Genomic DNA, 25,186 nt, shown 5'->3' with positions numbered 1-25,186 from the left:
TGACCTGGGTACTTATTTGGAAGACCTGCACACTCACACTAAGAAGGTTAGGGACCTCCTATGATCCCTGCTAAAAGCAGTCCCTGAAAAGGTAAATAACCACCCGACCCCGGGCATTCTATTCTCGCTCTGGAAGAAGGGGGGGGGGGGGTCACAAATGATAGGCTGTCTACATGGCCCTCCCTGCTGAGCTCCCTATGCGGGGCACCCCTGTACCTAGGTAAGAGGTATTCGACTCACCCAGGAGTGGTCTGACGGAGGGCTAGAGAGCGCGGGCCAACTCCTACTGTGGGGTGGTGGGGGACTTCAAGGAGTCGGAGGAGGTATCTAGAATGGCGGAAGATAGGCAATCAGTGTATTTGAATACATACGGTTAAAAAGGGATACTGGTAGACGCTAGATTGAAGGCACATCTGATTCATCCCCTTATACCTTTGGAAAAAGTAATCAACGGTGCAGTCTCCAGAAAAGGGATGCTTGCTAAGCTGTAGAGTGTGCTGGTGCCAGCAGATGCTACAGGGAGACAGATTCAAAGAATACTGGGTGGGGCAGATATGGAGGAACATCCCTGAGGAAATGTGGGAGAAGGTGTACAAGGCCATGTTTCATGGTAAGCTCTTTGTGGTTGCTATGGAGCATAATTTCAAGATGTTGCATGGATAACACCTGGATCCTCCCCTCCCCCCCGGAGACTGTCTAAAATGTACAGCAAAGTGTCCCCATCTATATCCCAGGGAATGCAGCCAAGTTGGCTCCTTGTTCCTTATGTGTGGTCTTGTCCCCAAATCAAGATTATACTGGTCCGAACTCCCGAGTTGGATTGAGGAAACTGTGGGATGTGCGCTAGACCTGAACCCGCTGCAAATGTTGGGTATCCCAAAGGGAGACAAAGAAGAGTTTCGATTCGCTAGGATGTGGGAGACGATGCTCCGGACAGGGAGGCTGGTGGTGGCCCAAAAGCAGAAGAGGGGAATAGTACCAACAAATGTTGATTGGATGTATAAGTTATGGGTTGGGAAGGGAAGATGGAAGTGTTCTTGTGCTACCCAGGGAGGAGGATTAACAACAAACGGGGGCCCAAACCCTCAAAGCGGAGATGCTACCCACATAGGAAGGTTATAGCCAAATCCCTTCTATATTACTATAGGGTGACTCCTACAGAAGTAGGACCTAAGGTGCAAAAGTTGAAAGAAAGATGGGTGAGGGGAGGAGGGGGGTCTGTTACCTTTACCGTTGAGAACTTGGTACATGTTGAAAGCTGTAACTCCTACGGAAATGGCAATAGAAATTGAAGTAAAAATACAAAAGCTTTTCTGGGCAGCCCTATTGTGGGGGCTGCCTGCTGCACATCCCTGCCACGACCTGCGCACAATATTTAATTCAGGTGTCAACGTGGATGCAGCCTTTTACTCTTCCCTGCCCAACACCTCTACATTGAGTCGTAGAGGGCGAGCCGCTGCAGCTTCACACGGGTTGCCTCGCTGCAGCAGCCTGGGGCTCGTCTTCATATGATGAGCCACAACAAGGCAGACTAGGACTGGTCTTCACCGTTCCGTCCCATGCCACCTTCCCTCTTGAGAAAAGTGGGCTTCCTCCTCACCTCCTGACATTCGCTGCCAAACAACACTTACAAAAGGGCCGGCCTCGCCGGCCATGAAGCAGACAGACTTGGGCACACCTAGGCTGCCTGGTTCGGGTCATCCCCCTTGCGCAGCCTGGACTTGGTGCACAGGAAACCCTGCACACTACGCTCGTGCCCTTTACTCCTACACCCATCACACCCCTATGGGTAGCCAGGCTGCTTCTGTCATACAGTCCGGCTCCGCAGTTCACTCGCCAGACTGCCCTGCACACATGGCCTGGAGCAACGATGCCCGTGAGCACTGGGTGGCATTTCCATCCCCGCTCTGCTTCTCCACTTTGTCTCTCTCCTTCTGTGACTACTTATTTTTTCCTTTCTTCCCCCTTTAACTGACCAACTATGCTCTGAATTCCAATCCTCTCCGGCTTTTCTCCCCTGTCCAAAATGTAGACAATAAACACTCCTGGTAAAGGGTTGTATTTACATTAACAAGTTGTGGTTAGGTGTGAGAACTTTACTTAGAAGTAGCGAAAAACGCTTGCTGTATTTTAAAGGTGCAGAGGAAAAACAACCCTGGCATATGGGTGGTTTATAGAACAAGAGTAAAAGGTTCCCTATTGTGGAACTCCCGTCCCCTGCACATTATCTAGGCTCAAAGATGAGCCAAAAACTAGGGGTGACAAGAGTAGTTCCTTGTAGGACACAAATTGTCTATTCGTGATAGATTATGACTTCAACTTATTATAGCAGATGTTTATAATAAAAAGGTAGATTTCAAATAACAGTGGTGTTTAGAAAATATACAGATAACCAGTTAATCAATAGTTCAAACTGTATTTTTTTTTAAATATATATTTTTTTCATATGGCCCAACGCGTCGAGAAACACTTCATCAGGGGCGTACAATCATTTTTCTATTTTCTACAAAAAAAATTCTAACAAAAAAATAATAAGTCAGTTGTTGGTCTACTTATTTGACAAATTCTAGTATCAAATTGAAAACGAGAGAAAGGTTTCCAGCCGGCGCTAAACAATCACTAACATGTATTTGCAGATAAACTATTGCTAAGACGAAAACAATTAAGGAGGCGCGTAGCATTACAGTGTGGAACAAAGTGCCCAATGGTGGCCCTCTTACTACATGTCCCGAATTACTACATTGCTCAATAAGTGTCGACACTGTTTACAACCAATTCTGTTTCGTCTTAGCAATAGGTTATCTGCAAGTACAAGTTAGTGATGGTTTAGCACGGGCTGGGAAATCTTTCTCTTAAGTTGATTCAAGTAAGTGGGTTGGGGGACCCACTACTCCCTATAAACTGCTGCTACAATCCTCGCCCAATAGAGTCACATTCTTACAACCCAACAGGTACCCCACCCTGCTTTTCACAAATTGAAATTAAACTAAGTTAGACTCTAAAGTAATTATGTGTTCGTTAATAGCAATTATGTTCACTATGCTGGGATATTCCAGTCAACAATCACATTTTTCTCCTGCGGATACATAGATTTTGCTAAGACGAAACAGAATTGGTTGTAAACAGTGTCAACACTTATTGAGCAATGTAGTAATTCGGGACATGTAGTAAGAGGGCCACCATTGGGCACTTTGTTCCACACTGTAATGCTACGCTCCTCCTTAATTGTTTTCGTCTTAGCAATAGTTTATCTGCAAATCTCAAAGCAGTGCACGTGGAGCACCTTTCTCAGGACTAATGTTAGTCATTCTCAAGTTCTAACTGCGTCTAAAAGCAGTGCATGTTAAACTCATAAATCCAGACCAATGTTAGCCACTACAGTCAAATAGAAAGCTTTGTACAATCAGATGTAAAAAAAATGATATTCTTGTCTTTCACGGTTTATCTGTGTATGTAGAAGGACGAATATGTAATGTTAAGGGTAAAAGTTAGCTTAGGAAACCCATACAGTTATCAGTTTTTCTAAATATACCCTCTTGTTGTCAGATGCGCCGTACGCACCTCTACAAAACAAGATACACAAGACAGACCTAAGCGGTCCTCATATGGACTAATGGACCAAAAGCCATTTCCATAAAGGGTAAGACATAAACTGCCCACATTATGGGGACCTTATACCTTAGTGTCTTTTTAGCCTGAACATTACATATTAGTCTTTTTACATACACAGATGAACCCGTGAAAGAGAAGAATTTATTTTGGGGAAAAAAAAAAAAAAAAAACACAAACACAGAACATGGAGCCCTGTGGACCGTTTTTAAGGTTAGAATCCTAATGCCAATATCAATGTTTTGCATCTGGTTGTACAGCAATGCCCATTTGACTGCAGTATCTAACATTGGTCTGGACTTAGAAGGTTTAACATAAACTGCTTTTAGACACAGTGAGAACATGAGAATGAATAACATTAGTCCTGACAAAGAGTGCTCAACATACACTGCTTTGAGATAATGAATCAAGAATCTATGTATCCGGAGAAAAATGTGATCGTTGGCTGGAAAATCCCAGCATGATAAACAAAATTGGCATAGCGAAAACATACTTACTTTGGAGTCTAACTTATTTAAATTTCAATTTGATACTAGAATGCGTCAAATAGGTAGATAAACAACTGACTTATTTTTTGTTGGACTTTTTTGTAGAAAATAGAAAAACGATTGTACGCCCTGATGAAGTTTCTCGAAACGGGTTGGGCCATAAGAAATATGATTTTTTTTTAAGAAATCCAGATCGAACTACAGATTGAATCGTTCGTTATCTGTGTGATATTTTCTGAACACTACTGTTGGAATTGAAATGTACCTTTTTTATAAACATCTACTATAATATCTTGAAAAGTCATAATCTATAACGAATAGACAATGTGTGTCCTACAAGGAACTACTCATCACCCCTACGTTTTTGGTTAATCTTTGAGCGTAGATCGTGTGCAGGTGACGGGAGTTCTTTTCTCCCCTGCCCAGCCCATTCTTGGACAGAGGAGTTCTGTCCCATTGTTCTTCCCCTTTTTGTGAGCGTTTCAACATTCCATCCAGCCCCATGGTGGGCTGGATGGATTATTCCAAAACACCTACAAAACATAACAGACACTACATTTAATACAACCTTTTAATTGAACAGTGGTGTCTGCATCTTTTATTTCTAAGTTTTCCCTCATGGGAAAAGCATGCAGCCCTTTCAAGCCAGGAACAATGTGGCCCATTGGCTACAGACAAGCTGCTACAGAGTGCTGGGTTGTCCCATTACAAGTCATACAAAATGTGTCGGCTTTAGTGTTAAAATAAACCAGTTACAAATCGAAACCTCCCGGAGCCTTGGAATTGCAGACATCAATGCTTCACTCTGTCACCCTTTCACAACACACGTTTCACATTATTGTAAAGAAAGTCTGCCAAGTGATCTTTTTCACAATAATGGCCGAGCAGCACTTACTGCGATGATCAGCACATAGAGTGCTGTTGCTGCCGTTTCCAGATTGGGTCAAAAAGGGGAATTTTTAAATTGTTTCCCCGACTGTGGAGTTACTTGAGAGTGATCATTACAGAAAGCCTGACAACTGAATGGGCTTCGAGATTTAAATGAGTTGGTTGCCTGAACCTGCCAAGAAAAGATGGGGACCCGCTCTGGGCCTAGGGTGGAAGGCCTACTAGTGTGGAAACCAGAGCCAGTCATACCCCAGGAGTGAGAACGTGGCAGTTGAGAGGGCCCCAATCCCTGTGCCTGCTCTATGTGGCCATGTAACTGAATACAGTGCCACTCTTAATCAGCCCATACCCTATTCCCAAATGGTCGCCCGTCTCATTTTTTCCTAAGATCCCAGCGTATCAGAAATGTTTTAGAAGAGCCATGGAGCAGTTCTCCAACAGAGTTGGTCATACTATAGACTCGAACACGTCCTGGAACTTTGTACCGAGACGCAATTGGTAATCTCCAGTGGACCTGCGTGAAAGGGGTGGGGCTTAGACACCCTTAACAGTGCTTCACCTCCCTGGTAGGGAAGGCAGGGAATGATTGGCCCAGGGAAACAAAAGAGTAGAATTATTGGAGATAGGAGGGTGGCAGCGGGTGAGGGACAACATGACACAGGAAGGTGTGAGTTATTTTTATTCAGTGTGGTCCGAGGAGGCGGCAGCATGCCAAGATACAAGGAAGACTGTTCGTGGAGTGCATGGAGACAGTTCATACCAATAGGTCAGATATTGGCTGGTGAGAAAGTGGTACTCTGGTGGTTGTGTGTGTGAGTGAAAGGTTACTGTGAGAGGGAAGGAGGGGGCACTGGGGGAAGTGGGGTGAAGTGATAGGCTCTACAGTAGAGGTGGGGTAGTTGTAGGCAGAGCCGAAGTGGTCAGAAAGGGAGAGTAACAAGGACTAAGATTGGAGGCTTGAAGGAGACTAGCGTAAAGACCATTGGAGGGGTAAAGAGTAGACTGGTAGTGGAGTAGGTAGGGGAGAGAATACCATTGGAGGGACAGATGAGAGGTAGAATGGGAGACGAGAGGGAGGAAAGGAAGGGATGAGAGTAGCGAAGCAGGTATAGAGAAGAGCTGTAAGGAAAGGAGTACAAGGGCGTGGAAGATCAGGCAAGTGCCTCTGAGCGATTGGCAGGCACTACCCAAACAGGGTCTCTAGATGGGCGTCACCTAGGTTGTTGCTTGAGCAAGTCTACATAGATGAGGCATTTGCATTCAGGCCATCACCTACAAATCACTTTAGATAGTAGGGGTTACTGACCACTATTACCAGACGGGGGGGGGGGGGCTGCGGTATTCCAAAGGAAGTCTGGGTTAGTGTCAAATTGCCCATCCCTTGGCTAGAGAGGGATGGTCACTAGGACCTTTGAAAATTAAAATACAACCCCTTGACCTACATCTGGAAGTTCGGGTGTTCTTGGGGGCATCTGTGACACCGGTCTCCCACTAGTGCCGATTCCAATACGAGGGCAAGTATTTAAGGGGCATGAAAACTGCAATCTCCCGATCACCTTTAGGTTAGGTTTGCTTTATGTTGAACTAAAGTCGCCATCCCCTACACCGCTTGACAGTAATGGACATGTTAACATTTTATCCAAGTAAGATGCCTAAACGCTCTGAACAGACTGGCATAAACGGCCGACATTTCAGCCAATGAGCATGCAAAAAAAATGTCTTCCCACCAAACGGGCCGAAATTTTGGAACGCCAAATGCAAAAAAGGTTTTAAAAAACAAAAAATACAAAAAAAAGTAAAGTGGGCAGAATAGGCTATTGAATCCAGTCATCAAAGTTCTCGTGGCCCTAATCAGGACACCAGTATCCCGCATGCGCAGGCACCTCCAGGCAGTAAACTGTTGGCTGCTCAGGTGGGATCCCCCTAAAATGGCAGTTTCAGAAACTTACCAGGCTCGCTTCAGCGGTTGCTCTCCCAACAGTTACAATGTTGGGCCTTAGCCGATGAAAGGTTTAAGTGAGAAGTGCTGCACTTTTACCCAATTTAAAAACCGAACTTATCTTAATGTTAGAAATCACTTGCAGAACTAAAAGTTCAGCAGCATGTTTTGCATATGTTCCAATTAATTCGAGTGTCCACAGATCACTGCAGGTCTAGAAACGCAGAAGCATTCACTGGAATAGGCATTTCAGCAGGCACGGACTAAGCAAACCATTATGCTGGATTAATAAGGTCCAGTGTGAAACAAGTTTTCTAAAGCACATGCACAACAACACTCTTGCGTACAAACAAAAGTCCTGTCTTCTACCGCAGCTTTAGGGAACTTCCGTTCGTTTTCAAACGTCACACTGACCTTCTGCCAGCCTGAGTTTCCATCTGCTCCTGCCTCTGATTCTGCAGCTCGGACATGTAGGCCAGAATGCGAGCATTGCAGGTCATCAGGTTCTTGACAGCATGCAGGGCCTGCTCCTTCTGGGTGCTCACCGCCAGCAGCTTGCAAATTCCCTCTCGGATTCGAAATTCAAAGTCAATTTTCTCTTGAATGCTGCCATCCTAAAGAAAAAAAAAAGTGCACATCAGGTCATTAACTCTGTAGCGAAAGCAGTGGATGCATTTTCAACGTTCGTTTATTGATCGCTAAGCGCAAGGTGTCCTGAAGCAATGCAACAGCGCATGGGAAATAAAAATAAAAAATAAAAAATAAACTCCACGATGCCTTTGTAGAAGCTGCAGGTACTCTGCTCACCAGATATGCCTTACTAGGAACCCTCGGAATGTGCTGCTACACTGAAAACCGGAACAGATCCGTAGGACACCACCTCCTATTCCAATTCAGACCACCCCCCAAAATGCCGTGCTGCATCGCACAGCAAATCTTCCCTCAGTTGGCACTTCGAGAGAAATTACGTTTATATAGAGCTTAAAGCAAACGTGATGGTTTTTTTCAGCACTGAACTACCTATCGGATGCTTTGGCCCTAGAGCACGCAGAAGACCGACAACGTCATTTTTTGTGCGGCCCCTAGTCAATGAGAGGAAAAAAATCAACAACTTTTGTATGAAGTCTGGGTCTTTACAATAGCTAATGCATTATCAGTGAAGGCTGCAAAATCTGCCCTCGACACTAGTCACTGGATAGAAAACTGGCTAGTAGCTTGCAGCTAGCATGCCCCCCCCCTCGCCTCCCCATCACTGTGCATACAAAAGGACAGCTTCGCCAGCAAGGTTTCTGCGAATGATGGTCTCAAAGTTACCAAAAACACCCATTCTTTGCCTTCAATCAACACCGCGAATGGCGGCTCCGATATGATCTAATTTTATACAACAATCCCCGCCTCTCTGCCCAGATCTGAATGTTCATAGTTTTGTGATGCACAAGAAGAGCACGTATTTGTACTTGCAGTGGGGTGATCGTTTGTAGCATCATGTCACTTGCCTCAGTGTGCCGCTTTTTAAGCGAAATAAGAGGCGGATGGGGAGCCCGAAGGCTTGGGCGTCATTTGTCCTTGGACCATATGGGCATTTACAGACTGTGCCTACCTTCCGACCCTAAAGTAGCACCATATCACTCAAGTGGCAAGTCGGGGGTCTCTAGAGAAGGTGTGCATGCCACACGCGCAAGTGGGCTTCAGTGTGCATTCTGAACACAGGGAGGCCCGACTCAAAAGCAATGTCCTAGGGCTTGTTGTTCAGTCACGAGGAGCGTTTATAAACACCAGGCGAGTGGGATGGTCCCGGTAACTGGTATGTGTCCCATTTAACTGCGGGCCTGTTGCCCCTTTAAGAAAGAGCGTCATGGCGCTCCCTAATTAAAGGAGCTCTTCGCACGTGAGGGTGAGCGCATCAGAGCCACAGGAAGCGGCAACTCGTATCTGTCTTTGCTATGTGGCAACTCGTATCTGTCTTTGCTATGTGCTTTTTGCCGTGTGAGCCGATGCTGCCATCAGCTGGGGGCCCTCAGCCACCGTGGGACGTCCAGTGATCCGGACGTTTTGCAGGGTGTCCCCTGCCCTTGGATTCTCTGCGTGACTGCAGCACAGTTGTGGAGGTGGGTGGTCCCAGCACGTGGTGTGGCCCGCCCTGGTGGCTGGTTGCGGGACACCACAGTATCGTATGAAACTGGACCAAGAGTGGAGGAGGTACACTATCTGGCCAACATCGAACACACTTTGAGATCCCAGAGGTGCTTGGCTGTAATAACTGCCCCACCGAATGTCACTGCAGCATAGAGGGCGTCTCACGGTTAATTAACAGATCATCTTTCCATTTGCCGAGACTGAACATGTCTTCTAAAGTGCAAGTTGAAAAGCATGCCCCCAATATGCATGGCTGTTTGGTCCAAAAGGAATCGTCCCATTTGAACATTTCTTGGATCGACAATGCAAGCTTTGGTTTGTGCCCAACTTGGTTTGTCATCTTTGACAGCTTTCCATATCCTCATTACTGCCTAGACAGATCTATTCTTTCATTTACATATGTATCATGCCTTTTTTATCGATTACTACAGTACCTCCAGGTATCTCTCTTACAGCGGTCAGAAAATCTCCGGGGGGATAGGAGGACCAGAATAATCAGTCACCTAGCCATTTCCACAAATAACTTGGACTTTAAACAGGACACCTACGGATAGAAGTTGTGAGCAGTTTCGTTCCAGATTGTCGTTGTAGAGAAATCCATGTGAAAGAAAAAGGATGGAAAGCAATACTTCAGTTTGAAAAGCGAAATGTGAGCTGCATCCCCAACAAGCATTGGCAAAGCCAACAGTTTGGGCTTTTGAGTAGGCATGGCACTTGCCAGGCACCGTCGTAGTGGTATCAACTGGCTATTGATGGTAGCCGGTGCAAAGTGGTGCAAGTACACGGACATCAAATAGCAGTGCCTCGAAAATTCCTTATACTTATACAAAAGCCAAATCTGTTGGCTTTTCCAATGCTTGTTTTTAACAGGACTCGCATAGTGCTTATGGCCGAAGAACTACATGTCTAAACCAGGTCTATTACACCAGAAGTTTGTTTACAGCACCAATTAAGTCATTCACTCTCAGAACACTGCTTTGAAAAAAAACACTAGTAGGCACTTGGAGTGCAAAGTTGAATGATACGTCTCGATTAAAGTGAACTCCCCCCATGAGGTGGTGTTTTGGGTGGGGAGAGGCAATAACTGGGTGGGAATGGCCATAGGGATTAGCATGGCCCTGGCCAGTCAACGGGTGGGCCAATAACCAACATCTTCACGGTTTATGTCCCTCCTCATGTGTACTAGTTTCAGCTTATATGAGGTGCTAAAGCGACACCCAATAGCCCAAACTAATAAGACGTAGAAGGAAATGTGCGATTTTAGCAGCCCATCTATAACAAGATTATAAGTGCAACATTACATGATGGGCCACAAAATGAAATCTTTTCAGTTACATGGAATAATCCGGCAATCCCTAGTTAAACAGCGCAGAAGTAATGGGAGATTGCTGAACCTCATGTTACCCGTCTGCCCGTTAACTAAATACAAACAGTGTAGGTTGAAAAGCACAATGGTGTGTAGGCAAATGCAAAACCCAATTGGACCATGCATGGTGTCTTTCTTCCTTTACAGGTCTGAGAATCAGTTTATTATAAAGAAACCTACAGAAATATTAAATACAGTTTATTTGGTATACATATAACAAAACAAATGTTTTATATACCATGGTTACACATTATTACAATATTAAAATACAAGATTAAATACCAATTTACTAATTAATGAGATTTTGAACACATTCGATTTCATACAACAATTTTAAGATACCCTACATAGTTATACTATTTAAAATCAGTACAATTTTCTTATAAAATGTCACCATAAAATAAATAAGATTTATGTCATTTCCACTCATAAATGACCACAGTGGCTCAATTTCATCAGGATTGGTGGTGGTGTTATATGATTTCATGTGTTTGTATCACAATATATATGTTTATAGGAGTTTAATTACAAAGATGTTATGATGTGCTGAATTTCTGAATGGGACTATAAGGCAAATGCGCAAACATCCCCCAACAGGCTATGGGGATGCCTTACCAGAATAAAAGTGTGCACACTGGCTTTTGAAGCTCACCATAAATATCGTATGACTTTGTGCAGAGTTGGTTCTACGGATGCAGGTCTGGGTCATGAAAAACAAAATGCTTCCTATATACATCTTCCATCTGTCTCTGAACTAAAATCAATGCCCCTTAAAAATACAATGTATTGGCTCTTAGAAAAGGGGTCTGCATTGGTGCCCTCAAGAAATCCCTGATCTTCCAACAGAAGGAAACATTGCACCTTGGAGACTGGATGTCTAAGAAAGGATAAGCAGATGCTGGAACTATTAATGGAGGCAGGACTGGTTCACCAACATCCATGCCAGCGCTATACTTCAAAGGACATTGCACCATGTAAACTAGCATTCACGGGAGAACGAATGCCCCAGTCTTGAGCTCAAAAGGAACACTATAGGATATCAGATTCAGCTCATTACATGCAAGAAAAGGACGGACCATGTGAAAGTTACATATGAACATATGTTTGCTTGTAACATTTGAGCAAAAAAGGCCCTAGAGACTTAATTCTTTTAAAGAAGTTGTTCAGGTTGAAAAACTGCCAACCTTTTGTTCACATTATGTTAGAAAGGCAAATGGATATTTTCATGCAGAAATGCATTTGTGCTGGTGAGCCGGTTACTCTAGATGGAATGGAATTGGGTAAAAGTATCAAAGTGCAAATCAAGAAAATCACGCACCCAATACAAGTCATGCCAAGATGACAATCGCATTAGGGGGATTAACCACTCACTGGCTGACAGTAGGAAGGAGAGGGAGACAGGAGAATTGGTAACAGAAAACAGAAGGTAATAGATTGCTTTCCTTTGGACCCATTTTTGGATTGGCGACAGCACACTGGAAGAGAGGCCTACCTGCAGTTAAAGATGTAGGCCTTAATCAGTGGAAGAGACAGCAGACATGCCTAAAACTGAATGAAAGGAACCAGAATGTGGAGGGAAGTTGATCCCACTTGCCGACTAATGCCCGCCTTTTACTGAGTGGGAGAATTGGACAAGGCCTTAAGAGTACCCCCACCTTGATATGAGAGTCAAAAGAAATGCATATGAAAGCATATGCAAAGGGGAAATCATTCTGAGGGGAGCAATATGCTAAGGAGAATAGATTAAATATCAGCCCTTTTTATGGGTGAAAGAACAGCCCGGTGTGGTATATAAATGGACTGTGCCTACTGAGAAATGGATACATACAAGTGTATGCGCTTCTGGAATTATAGATCCGATAGAATAGGGCCTATGGTGTGCATACTGGGAGAACGCCTGCCTCCTCCTAGGTGTAATGATCAAAAAAAGAAGTAGCATTCTGGGAGCTAAAAGGATATCTCACTATGTCCAGACCTAGAATAATAATGCAAGTTGACGTAATTTCATGGTTAGATCACCAAGCACAGTTTTGTTACTGGCGTGAACCATTTAAGACAAAGGGGACAGAGTAATTAACAGAAAGCCATTTCACCATTTTCCCGCCTCGAAGTTGTCGATTGAAAATGAGAAAGTAAACTTTCACGTGTTAATGAAACAGAAGCACCACTGGAAGGAATCTAGTGGACATGCACGTTAAACCGAGATTCGCTTTACAAGCGATTTACATGCAGGAATCGCATCTAGCAGGCATTAATTGAATTTTGTAGAATGAAGTTTGAAATTGAGAGGTCCATAGAGTAACGGGGGTATATATTTTTCAATAAAAAGGTGAAGTAGAGCGACTTCGATAGGCAGAGATGATGCGACTCAATTTATTTTATTAAATGAAAGCTTTATCTGAAGTCCTCATTAATTTTTCAATCCACAGTGGATGGGCATTGAGGGTAAACCAAGTGTACAGAGTGATGTGTGTATTTACAAGTCTATTCAAGTAAATGTAGCATAGAAAAGTGATGCAATCAGCGTACTGATCATTCTTCATTGCAGTTGGAATTTCATAGATTTATAGTTGGTTTATATTTTAATTGATTCAATTATTTCCATTTATGGCTGGAGGGAATCAATATGGTTAAAATGGCTGAATCAGGTTCATAAAAATAACATTATTCAAGGCACAAAATAAGCAGTGACATAGCAATTTGCTATGCAATTCTGTAGGTTTGCTAATTAAACGGACACTTGTGTAGCAGAGCTAGCCATTTAAATTTCCATGTTCAGTGAAAGTGCAGCTTTCCCTGCAATCCTCTCTTGCCATCACACCTCTCCATCTTTTCTCTGTACACTGCTCAAAGTTCAAAAGGGACTAATGAAGAGTGCAGCAGTAATAATTTCATTCAAAGTGCCAAATGCCTCTGTGGTAGTTCCAACCAAGAACGGTTCTCTTTTTCCAATAATTGAAAACCAAAAGTAATTGGGATGATACTTTTATTGAGTTAACTATATCTTGTTTGGCAAAGACCAGTATGCGTTGTAAAAGACCGTCCTGCAATTCCATTCCTAAAGAATTAAGCTGTTCTGTAATGCACGATTTACAGCATTGCTATTGTAAAGCAATTCATGGTTTCCATGTTTTTCAGAAAGGTTTAGGTTAGTGTACCTAAATCTCATAGTATAAACTCGTCGGGGAGCCTCTAGAGAAGGTGTGCATGCCACGCGCAAGTGGGCTTCAGTGTGCATTCTGAACACAGGGAGGCCCAACTCAAAAGCAATGTCCTAAGGTTTATTGTTCAGTGACAAGGAGCGTTTATAAACACCAGGCGAGCGGGATGGTCCCAATAACTGTGGTGTGTGTCCCATTTAACTGAGGGCTTGTTGGCCCTTTAAGAATGAGCGCCATGACGCTCCCTAATAAAAAGGAGCTCTGCTGGCACGTGAGGGTGAGCGCATCAGAGCCCCAGGAAGCAGCAACTCGTGTCGGTCTTTGCTATATGCCGTTTGCCGTGTGACCACGCCCTGTTCTGCAGCCCCAGCCTGGGCACCCCCCGGTGATCTGGACGCTTTGCAGGGTGTCCATAGCATAAACTGGATTTCATTTTGTTGGGGAAAGTACATGATCACATGCCCAAATGTGTTTCAGGGCAAACCTAGTTGTATTACCTACTGGTTGCATGCAGGTGTGCAACTGGTGCTCAACTCGTGTGCGAATCCCAAATTCTGTGTCATCCTATCTTTTCACCCTGTTGCTTTATAGCAGCTAACCTGAAAGTGATATGGCTGCAAACTACAACATTCCACCTAGTAGTTTTCCCCAGTTTTCTGCCCATTATTCCATCCATTCTGCTTGGTCTCTTTCTTTCCTCTTCCATAATGATTACCCAGCCCTAACTAGATGTTTACGCAAAGTAGAGATCAATAGTTCCATCCAGTCCGTACATATATGTATCGACTGTAATACCATACACTGTAGTTAGCCTCCGGAGCTTACATTGCTCTACAATTACGATTGCATTATATATTAGCAGATGTGGGAGAGAGCTACCAATCCAGAGGCGGGAAAAGCAAACAATCTGAAAAAGCTGTCAGCATTTCATACCGCCAGCTATGCCTCTACCCAGCCTTCACTGTGTCCTTCGAGTCAGTACCCGAGGCAATGTCTCCACTGGAGTGCCACATCTCAAAACTGCCGGCTCACTTGAACGGCGCACTTCCTGGTCCGACTTGTGGGTGAAATATACCCCAGGATGCCAGAAATACAGAGGCCAGCACAGACATGAGGTCCGACATAATGCCTATTGAACCCAAAACATAAAAGAAAGGAAGCTCATCCACATGGACAATTTCAAAGCAACACGCCAGTATGTTGAAACTGTGAAAACCTTATAGGATGCAGTATAAAGTTACATTGTGTGCGAGTTTAAAAGGGTATGTGCTGCTGGTCAATTCTCTCGATGTGAAACTAAATCCCAGGACCTGGAGATTCAGGCCTGGTTGTCTTCATCCATCATTGCCCTGCCTTAAAAATACAAGCAAGAATACTTATATATCAGAAATGCGGTGGAGACCAGATAAAGACATCTCGGTTCTTGCAGCAAGATTGACCACCAAGTCACAAGTCCCATAAAAAGTGCATTAGTGTGGCCATCCCATGCCTTGAAGGGGTAAGCCAACAAACACAGGCCCGGCTCTGCAAGTCCACGCCTACTAAGAGAAATGAAACTTTAAAAATGGTGGGTGCCAGAGAGAGAGAGAGAGAGAGACAGACAGAGGATATGAAACTGCAGTTTGCTTAAAGGGGAGAAATACATTTTATCGCATAACATGGGCAGCATACATGTCAAAATGGTAATTCCAGGCTTTTGTTAAAAGGTGTCAGTCACCTCCTGGTAACCATACAAAATGATTTTGGTGTAATAAACACAACTTAATGTATTATGGAAAATTTGATTTGGGCCTTCCCGTGGTACCAAGAGATGTGAAAGTTGGTATGCACATGCCGGTAATAATTAATATAAAGATTGTAAAATGGCATATTTTTCACTGATATGGTTCCCGAGTAAATGAAAAAAAACTCTCTGCACAGGAAGGACACGCAGACTCCAAACTAGTCTAATCTGATTCGCTTTAAAATGTAGTTCTCAAAAATGTATTCCTACATGTAGAGATTTGAAAATGAAGGGTACTTGCCATGTGGTGAGATTTGTATGTCCTAATGCAGACCGAGCCCACCTGTCAAAGCGAGATGATGAAGCCCTCTCCTCCCACAGCCAGTCCAAAGCACTCCTGCATCCCCTTGTTCTATCAGCACACAGGTGGGAGTTGGGTAGTGATCATCAACCAATCCCTTTCGCAAGAATCGGGACACATTTTTGAGGTCATTTGGCATATAAATAAGCCATTTAGCATCAGAGCTGGACTCCTTCCAATAATTCCAAGAGGGGGCCTGCGGCTGAAATCATCCCAGCAAAGGGGCCTAAGTTTGCATGGGAGACAAGAGCTGGGAGACATAGCTGATTGGGACCCCTTTGAGGACACACAGGAGATCTTTGACTGACCCCCTAGCTGTCCCAGCGGCGCCCTGAGGTACCTGATGCAGTTAAAGGCCTCTTCTGTAAGTAGAACCACCCCACAGCCATAGATTGTGTAGGCCCTGTATTGTTCCTGCTTTCTGTATTTATTCCCCATTGAAAAACCTGTCTGTGTAGATCTCTAGCATATTTATCAAAGTAAAGCAATTAATTCCCCCATTGTATTCACAGGATCTGTATTGTTGGCTTTCGAAATCGACAATCTTTCCCCAGTGTGTTTTGAACTAGTATAGACAAATAACTGCCAATATAATTCATCCCAAACCCTGCTTCCACGTGTGGGCGCAGAGTGCAAAATGAAATTCCCATTGATCCCCTTCATTTAATTAAGGGGTAGGGTTCTAGATGGAATTCGTACCCTAGTGCTCTAGCAAGGAGCCAGTGTGACCCCTGGGGGAAGATGACAGGTCACAATGCACAGGCACCCCAAAAACAAAAGTACACGTGCACGCAACCCCTGGTAGGCCACGTGCGTGGAAAAATGAACCCGCACTATGCTGTGGCACCCAGAAACACAAAAATAAGCGTACACGTGTTACACGCAGCCTACAATGACCTCTGAAGGGGTACGTGACACACAGGGGCAACCACAGTTGGAAAATACGTGCGCAACTCACCGTCTGCCTTGAAAAAGAACGTGAAAAAGACGCGCGTTGGCAACACCCCTGCCAAAAGAAGAAAAGAACGCAGTTTGAGGAAACAGGGAGTACGAACTGGAAACATTGTGAAGTAATCGCGTGTGAACCGACAAGCAGTACAAGAAACACCCGCTCGCTCTCCACAAAAAGCACGTACAAGAAAATAGCGTGATAGTGGTACCTTTTAAGCCAGCCCACACGTGCAACGTCACTTACGCGCTAAGGCCCTTTCCTCCAATAGCACGGTGACGTGCAGTTTTCTCAGGTGCTGATTCACAATGCACCCGTGTTGTGGGGAACGCCCACGCGCGTAACGTCACTTACACGCTAAGGGCCTTTCCTTGGATTTCATGCTGACGTGCACTTTTCTCACATGCCAAATCACTCTGTCAAGCTGGCCACGCGTAAACACACGGAAGACCACGCTCCTGCCCAAAAGGCCATTTTCCTGCCCCCAAGAGCCCCGAGCACGCTCCCACCAGCCATCTGCTGCTGCCTGCCTGCTGCCCACGTGCCCTGCTATTTGGTGCCTGCACGTCAGCCATCTGCAGGGATCCAGTTGCTGTGTCCACCCCTGCTGGAACAGAAGACTCCCGACTGGGATACCATCGCTCCACAGTCCAGCCCCAGGACCCAGTTGCCCACCCACGCCTGCCTCGGGGGTCGCTGTGTCGGGGCAAACACCATCTGTGACCACTGGCGACGCCCAGCCAGAGAGGCAGAGGGCCACCAGCTTCAGTGAGAAGGAAGTTGGTGTCCTGGGGCATTATGATGCCCTCTTCGGAACATCACGCGACAACAAAGGAAGGACGGGAGAGGATCTGGGAGGAAGCAGTGGTTGCCATCAACGAGGAGGAGGTGGCAACCCGTGACATCAAGCACGTCAGGAAGCACTGGGAGGACTTCAGGTCCAGGACCCTCTACAAGGCCCGGTACCTTGCGAAGGCAGAGGATGCAGAGGGGTGCCGGGTCAGCATGAGCAACATCCAGATGAGGGTCCTGGAATGCGTAGGCCCAACGCTCCACACCCAGATCCTTCGGAGGCAGACCCGTCTGGAGTTGAGCGGTAAGTGGCCAAGCATTGCTGTGTGAGACACGGCATGTTGCAGTGTGCTGGTAGTCTGATACTTGCCTGTATGTGTGACATAGGCCATGTATGGATGTGTGTGTGCAGGGACATATGGTCATGCATGTGAAACCAGTAATGTGTGAACCACATGGATGGTGCAGGTGTTCCAATGCAACATGGAGAGCTGTATGCGGAATGCACACATGAATGCATATCAGTCTCTGTTCTTGGACATGGAGGGGGGGGTGAGGGATGGGTGCTGCCCTCATGTACATGTATGGTGCACTTGTGTGTGTCTGAGAAGTGTGTGTGACTTTGAAACGCCATGGATGCACGACATGTCCATGATGATGTGTAGATTCACTCATGCAGTGCGGTCACTGTTGTATCCACTGTGTCTATCCACCGTGTCTGTGGTGTACAAGCCATGATGCATGACCCTCCGGTGATGTGTGTGCATGGGATCAGTGTGAGCCATGATGCATGAGAGTTTGAAGGCAACATTTTGGTTAAAAGAGGCCTTCGTACTTGGATGCTGATGTTGATTGCAGGCGCCGTGCCTGTTTCTGCATGTGTGTTGCGTGCATTCACCCATGTATTGTGGAGGGACAGGATGGAAGTGACATTTGACAGAGCTACTCATGTGTTATTGCTTCCTGTCTAGGGGAATATTGTACCCTGATGCTTGTGTTCTAGGTCTCCCTCTACGCAGCGTCAAGTCAAGAGGGCGGAGACGGTGCTGTGGAGCCAAGCGGCGGGGATGCCTCCACCGGGCGGTGACGCAAGGCCCAGCCACCCTCCCAGGAATTGCCATCATCCGGGAGCAAGGCGACTGGTGCCGCGTCTGCCACTACGGCTGTAGCAGAAGGGCCGGGTGAGCCCCCACAGGGGCATGCAATGGCGGAAGACTGTGTGGAGACATCCAGGTTGGTGGTCTCCACAGAGGGGGAGGAACCCAATACTGAGCCACACATGGGGCCCAGTGGGGGTAGTACCACTGGTGCAAGTGGTGCAGTCCAGGGCCAGGGCCAGGGTCAGGAGGCAGCACAAGTCACCGCAGAGGGGCCCGTGCATGTCGCTGTCCTTGACCCTGTTACTGCACCTCCATGCACCAGCAGGGATGCCCCGTCCCAGGCCCGTCCGCAGGTAGGGGGGGTGTGGGGTGGAGTGCCACGTCATCTGCCTCTCCACTACCTGGGGACGAGGGGTCCCATGACCGTATGGGCTCCGTCCTGGTTGGTGTCGCGTTGCGCACGCGTGACATTCGTGATGACGTGCGTGCTTCCTGGGTGGAGCATGCACGCCATCACAAACTGCAGCATCGCGACGTGGCACTGTTGGGAGGGGCCCTGGTCGGTGGGTTCCTACATGTGTTGAGCACTCTGGCGGACCTCTCCTCCTCTGTGGAGACTATGTGCCAGTCGTTCTCCCTGCCATCTTCCGGCCCGGATTCCACCAGGGCCCCCTGTGGACCTGGCCTGACCAACACAGCCAGCTTGGTGGAGAGCCCATCCCTGCCACAGTCGGGAGTCGGCGGTCCAGCAAGTGTGGACACCACAACAACTGGAGACCAGCTGATGGAGGATGTGCAGGCATCATCGGACAGGGCACATGGGCAGCAGCAGCAGGCTCTAGGTGGGAGCAATGATGGCTCGGGGCCATCGACATCAGAGGGGCAGGCATCGGCCAGAGGGCAGGAGGACCCTGGAATGGGTGAGTCTTCCATGTAGCTGCGATTGGGCCGGCGTATAGTCGCGGAGCGGCAGCGGGCAGAAGAGGCACGGCTCACAAGGGTCAGGGCGGAGAACTCCATGCGGAGGGCACTGAGGCGGGGCCAGTGCCCCCAGGCTATTCGCAGGGAGTTAAGAGTCCCAACATGGCATTGTCCCTGCGAACCCTCGGGCCCATGGAAGAGGACCGTCTCCAGGACATTGAGCAGGAGTTCGATGATGCCCTGGCCTGGGAAATCGGAAAGTGAGCCGTCGGACTAGCCCGCCGCCATTGTATATAGTTTTAGGTTTCATTTTCCTTTATTTTGAGGTGTTTGGACTTTGCACCACACATTTGTATATAGTTTTTTTATTAGGTCGTTTTTTCCATACGTTTCTGTTCTTTCGTTGGGCTCATGGACCCTTGACAATTGATTGTACATAGTTGGACAATGGATTTATTTGAACTTTTTCTTTATATATTTCAACATGCATTAATGGATTTTATTTTTTACGTTTCCTTTGGATTTGCTTTGGTGGAGGGAGAGTTTGGACTATTTTTCTTTTCGATTTCTTTGGATTGGTTATACTTTTCATGTACTCATCTTTTGGACATGCTTTTCATTTATGTTTGCAATTGTTTTATGCTTTCATTTCATTGCTTTATTTTTGTCCAGAATACATTATGATATTTTACTTCCATGTGTGTAATTCGCTCTTTGAGTTCATGCATGTGAAAATGTGAGTTTACACAATCAATGCATGCGTGTGTGTGTGTGTGTGTGTGTGTGTGTGTGTGTGTGTGTGTGTGTGTGTGTGTGAGAGACGGACATGTGTTGATGTACATAGTTGACTTTTGGTTTGTGTCTTGAGATAGGCATGTCAGTGTGGGGTGGATTGGGAAATCATTGCGTCTCAAGACTGGGGTGGCGTTCTGTGGTATTTTGGTGGAGATGTGGTCCATGATTGTGCATCTTTATGTCATGTAGGGGGGGGGGGAGACATGAGTCAGGGCCTGAGGCTCACTGCTGGGGTGGGTGGGGGTGCTGGGGGGACACGAGTCGGGGCCTGCTGGCAGCAGCCCCTCACTGCTGGGGCGTGGGGGTGCTGGGGGACATGAGTTGGTGATCACTAGTGCAAGGTGACATGTGGGCTGGCTGTGGGACATGCCCATGGTGGATGGGCTGTGTGCGGGATATGACCAGGGGTGCTGGGTAGTCCCCTGTGGTGTGGGCTGCCTGCAGGGGCCGTGGAGGGGGTAGAGGGCACACCTGGGAGGACCCACACTGCCAATTCACATGTGGGACTCCCCGCGCACCCCACTGGATACATGTACCCCGCTCTGACAGCGAAATCGCATGTGAAACTCCCCGCGAACCCCCGAAATACACGTACCCACACTCGCACAGGGCCAATCGCGTGTTAAACTTCCCGCAAACCACAGTAATACACGTACCCCGCTCGCACAGGGCCAAGCGCGTGTGATTCTCCCCGCGCAGCGAGGTACGTGTATTCAGAGGGGTGCGCGGGGAGTTTTACAGGTGTTTGTGGTTGGGGGCCTGTATGCTGGTCCACTGGCCTGTGCGCCATGTACGGGATTTGTGCGCTGTACATGGCGCACGGGGAGGGGTTGGGGGCGTAACTGGAGCTGCTGCAGGGTTGCTGTGCCACGGCTGGTAATGGATGTTAAAATCCATGAATACGCTGTGCGCGGAAATGGATTTTGGCACACGCGGCTGGCGCAGACTGTCGCACGCGCACACTGTGCGCCAGTTGCGTGCGCCACTTGTGCGCTGAATTCTATGAATTACCCCCTTATTAATTGTGATAGCATAGCTCTATGTGATGCCTTTGTTCTTGTGTTGCCACAATGTTGGTGGCTGATGTAATCGATTTGTGATATTTGGCTAAATAAATGTTTATTCTTAACACATACCGGCCTGGTTCCTAGTCCATTGTGGCACCGGGTATTTGTAGGAGTTGTGCGCGGGACGGGTTGGAGGCCTTACCAAAAAGAACCTGAAATAAATCAAAGCACTTTATTGTGTGCCACATTCATTCTAGGGGAAGGAATTCCCGGACTTGAGTGCAAATGTGTAATAAACCGCGACACCCGGCAGGTCCTGAAATTAGTTATTTCCAATCGCAGACATAAATGTATTTCAGTTTTAAGGGAAGCGTGAAATTGCACAAAGCCTAGTTCCCTTAAAAATACAGTATCGGCACCCCAGATGGCGGCTTGGGTGCCAATAGCGATAAAACTCGATTTCATGGGTGTGTAGGGCTGGAATGATGCACTTGGGCCTACCTGGCCAGGGCGTGAAGGCCAGTGCCATGTCTGCCTACCCCCGAAACTGGTATTTAACACTACGTTGCCAACAGTTGATTTCCATGATAGACCAGAGTCATTTTGTCTATCTGAAGTAAAAACAAATCTTGCCCTACCTGCCGCAACACCATACTATGTACTTGGTCTCAAGCTAGGACTTTCTTTTAACACTGTAAACTTTTTGACTTCTGAACACCTCCTTTCGCAGCAAATGATGGGTGAAGCATACAAAGTACGTGATACTGCCCTGTGCAACTCCGTGCGGCATCCAGCTTCAAAGAGCCTCACACTTGCCCATTTATGCAACATTTTAGGGACAGTCATCCTACGAATGTCTTACTTCAGCGGGACACAAAAATGCTATAATATTGATCTTTTCTGGTACAAAAATTCTGTTGACACTATGTAAACATTGGCAAACAATCTTGATTTATTATCAATCAAGACCATTTTATTTAGAAACTGCTAATCAATTTGTGTAAACCAATGTATGACTTATGAATGAAAATTGTGTGCGCCTGATTTGGGTTGGGTGGGTGGAACATTCACCTGCACTAGTGGTCACTCAATTAAAATATCCTACATAGCCTAGAAGAGTTTGTTAGCTTGATGCAAGCGTTACCATAAGCAACTTAGTATTCCCCAAGCCATTTTGTGCAATACAAACATTCAATTTCATCAAGAACTTTAAAAAGAACATTAGGACATGTAGAAGATCTATTTAATAGACGGGTAATATGTAAAATGGAGAACTTCTACCTTGAATGAAATGTGTACAGCAACGCCCGCTTCCTGTTTTTAGCCCAGCTAATCACATCTTTATTTCAATCCCTCCGTATATCCTATTTGTTGGGCATTAGTGCATTTTATTTGTATAATTTGGAAGCCTAATTTAAATGCAGGAAGCCTGGCTTGCCGACTAGGCAAGGCTCTAAGGTCAAGATGTTGTCCGTATCTCACAAAATCGTCTAGACCACTAGCAGTGGCAATGAGATTTTATGAAGGGCGAGTTCTATTTGCATGGTACTTGGCAATGCTGGCAAGGAGGGGGATGTTTCAAACATGTTTGACGTTTACAGCCAACCACGTTTGTTTGTAGTAAACAGAAAAACAAAGTTTCACAGTGCATGGCTGCCCTTTGGGCGGCATCACTGCACCAAATATGAAGTGTGCTTATGGGACATGCGCCATTTTAGAGAAAGCACTTGTTAATATTTGGCCACCGTAACCATGAGGAAAAAAATTCCACTAGATCTGCAGGGAATGCTAACATGCAAGTCCTGTCTCTTGAAGAGACATGCAATATCCAAAAGCAGAGGCACATCTACTTTCAACTGATGTCTCTTCTCCTCGCCAAACTATTCTAATCTCTGCCCCCCTCTCGGTAAAGGTTGCAGCACTAGGGAGACTCATACAACACAGATCTGAAATAGGCTCTAAACATGGAAAACTTACTTTGCAGAGACCAACTTAGCAAATCGCTCCATTGCCCAGCTTTAAGGTTTTGGAAAAAGTATAATAGGCACGCAAAAGGTGGTGGTAGAATTACTAAACATGCAGGAAACTATTATGAAGTAGTTTCCTGAGCTGGGTGCCTCCTGGTTTAAACTAGATTATTCCATACAATGTTTTACTTTACAAACTGAGGGATGGGTCCTCGAGATTTGCTAGAATTCCCTGCGGGAACCAAACTACTGTACAGTGTTGTTGTTAGCCAGTTCACTCTAGAGAGCAATGACATTGTGAAAAAGATTTGGGAGATGTTACACATGGTCTTTTAGGAGCATGAACTTCATAAATCATGTTTTTAGCAGCATTCTTGTAGAGCGACACTTGCTCTGCAACGCCAGGTTACCCGTTCAGGATATACATTGTGTTGGATATTTAGTAAAATAAATACGGGGTGTAGAGTGATGGTCAACCAAGAAGGCTGCACTTTTTTTGATTGTCTGTTACTATCATAATTAAGACCTGATCCCCCAACCAGATCTTCTGAACGGGCCTGGAATTTCCAAATAACAACAACTACTAGGTCTGTGGTGAAGATTCATCACTGCGTGTGCTAAAGACTGAGATGCACCAGGTGGCTACCTCCCCCTCATGGACCAGTTCATGCAGCAAGTGTGAAACCCCAAATGGCACTGGACAAGTTGAAGCTGTGAAGATTGCTAGAGGCTTGCTGCATGTTCAGTCACCTGTGAAGGAAAAAGGCAGGCACCGCTGCTGCGACCAGCTGCCCTGGTCTCTATATTTTCAGGCAGGGAGAAGCCATGGTGTTAACCCTCACATTTAAAAGGCACATATGTGAAGCCAGCATGCTGGCCTGGTGGAACCCCCTCTTGTATGCAGCAGGATGCAAGGCATGCAGTGAATTTTCAAAGGTCAACATTTGTGAGGTCCTGTGGTCTTGGCTGAGTAAAGGGAATGTGATGTGGTGGTCCTTCACTTGCCATGCAGTGGAGTCCATCCTTGCAGTGGACGATTATGTGCATTGTACATTGCTGCCTGCATTAAAGCCCGGGTGAAGGTGGTCAGCTCGATTAAGGGCAGGAATGATTAGCACTAAAGTGGGGCAGACATTAAAGCGAATGTTTGGAGGGTTCACAGTAATGGCACAGAATATGTGAGTTTTGAAAATCAGTAACTCCACGACTGAATAGTATTTCAGTTCAGTGATCATATAACTATCCATTGATATGAGAAGGTGTACATGTTTGGAATCCTGAAATATTAAAATAATCTCTGGTCAATATTAATATTAACCAGTCCCTACTTTACCTGCTTTGAATACCCTTTAGTTTGGCACTACATACATTTTTATTATACAATAATGGCCACGGCAAAGTACTAGATAAAGGATACACTTAATGTTTAACACCTTACTGTGCCCCTGGAATGACCATGCCGAGACATGTTGAAAAAAAAACAATGTCTCATACAGATAATCAGTTGGAAAAATGTAATAAAAAGTTAGCATAGCTGGAATCTAGAACCTCCGCTCAACAATCAATGGAAAAGGGCCATGGCTAACAGGCTTAAGATCTTGAAAATGTGGTGCAGGAAAGACGAGGGTCATCAGCCTCCTATCTTGTGCAGAAGGTTATCCAATTAGCATTGCTTCAATCTGCTTCCGGAGATGCTAGACTTGAGAAAGATGACTTCACCATCTACATGGACCAGGACAAAGATTAGCTTTTCTGGCAGGGTACGGCAATCTGAAGTTCTACCAACACTCCCCCCCCGTTATCAAGTGCTCAAGAAAGCATTTTGACCGTCGAAAATGTAAAGGGGAATCTGGAGTACAGACAACATAAGCTTATCTTTCTGGACCCGGCACCAGCGACTCAGAAAAGAAGGACTCTGAACACACTAAATTTCTCATCTTGCCCTCGGTGTAAAAGCACGCATGCTTTGGCCTGCTAAACTTTG

The 25,186-nt window shown here is 46.0% G+C and overlaps 1 protein-coding gene across 1 annotated transcript in view; it reads right to left on the bottom strand.

The window, feature by feature from the left end:
- RTKN2 (rhotekin 2) overlaps positions 1 to 25,186 on the bottom strand; it is a 497,356-nt gene that overhangs the window by 390,767 nt on the left and 81,403 nt on the right. The window contains exon 2 of the mRNA XM_069611200.1: positions 7,339 to 7,538. Within this exon, the coding sequence (XP_069467301.1) occupies positions 7,339 to 7,538 (200 nt within the window). The remainder of the gene's footprint in view (positions 1 to 7,338; positions 7,539 to 25,186) is intronic.

This window comes from Ambystoma mexicanum, chromosome 8 (genome assembly GCF_040938575.1).
Source record: "Ambystoma mexicanum isolate Mex_15411 chromosome 8, UKY_AmexF1_1, whole genome shotgun sequence".
Taxonomy (NCBI): domain Eukaryota; kingdom Metazoa; phylum Chordata; class Amphibia; order Caudata; family Ambystomatidae; genus Ambystoma; species Ambystoma mexicanum.
This window is presented reverse-complemented; position numbering and strand designations above follow the sequence as displayed.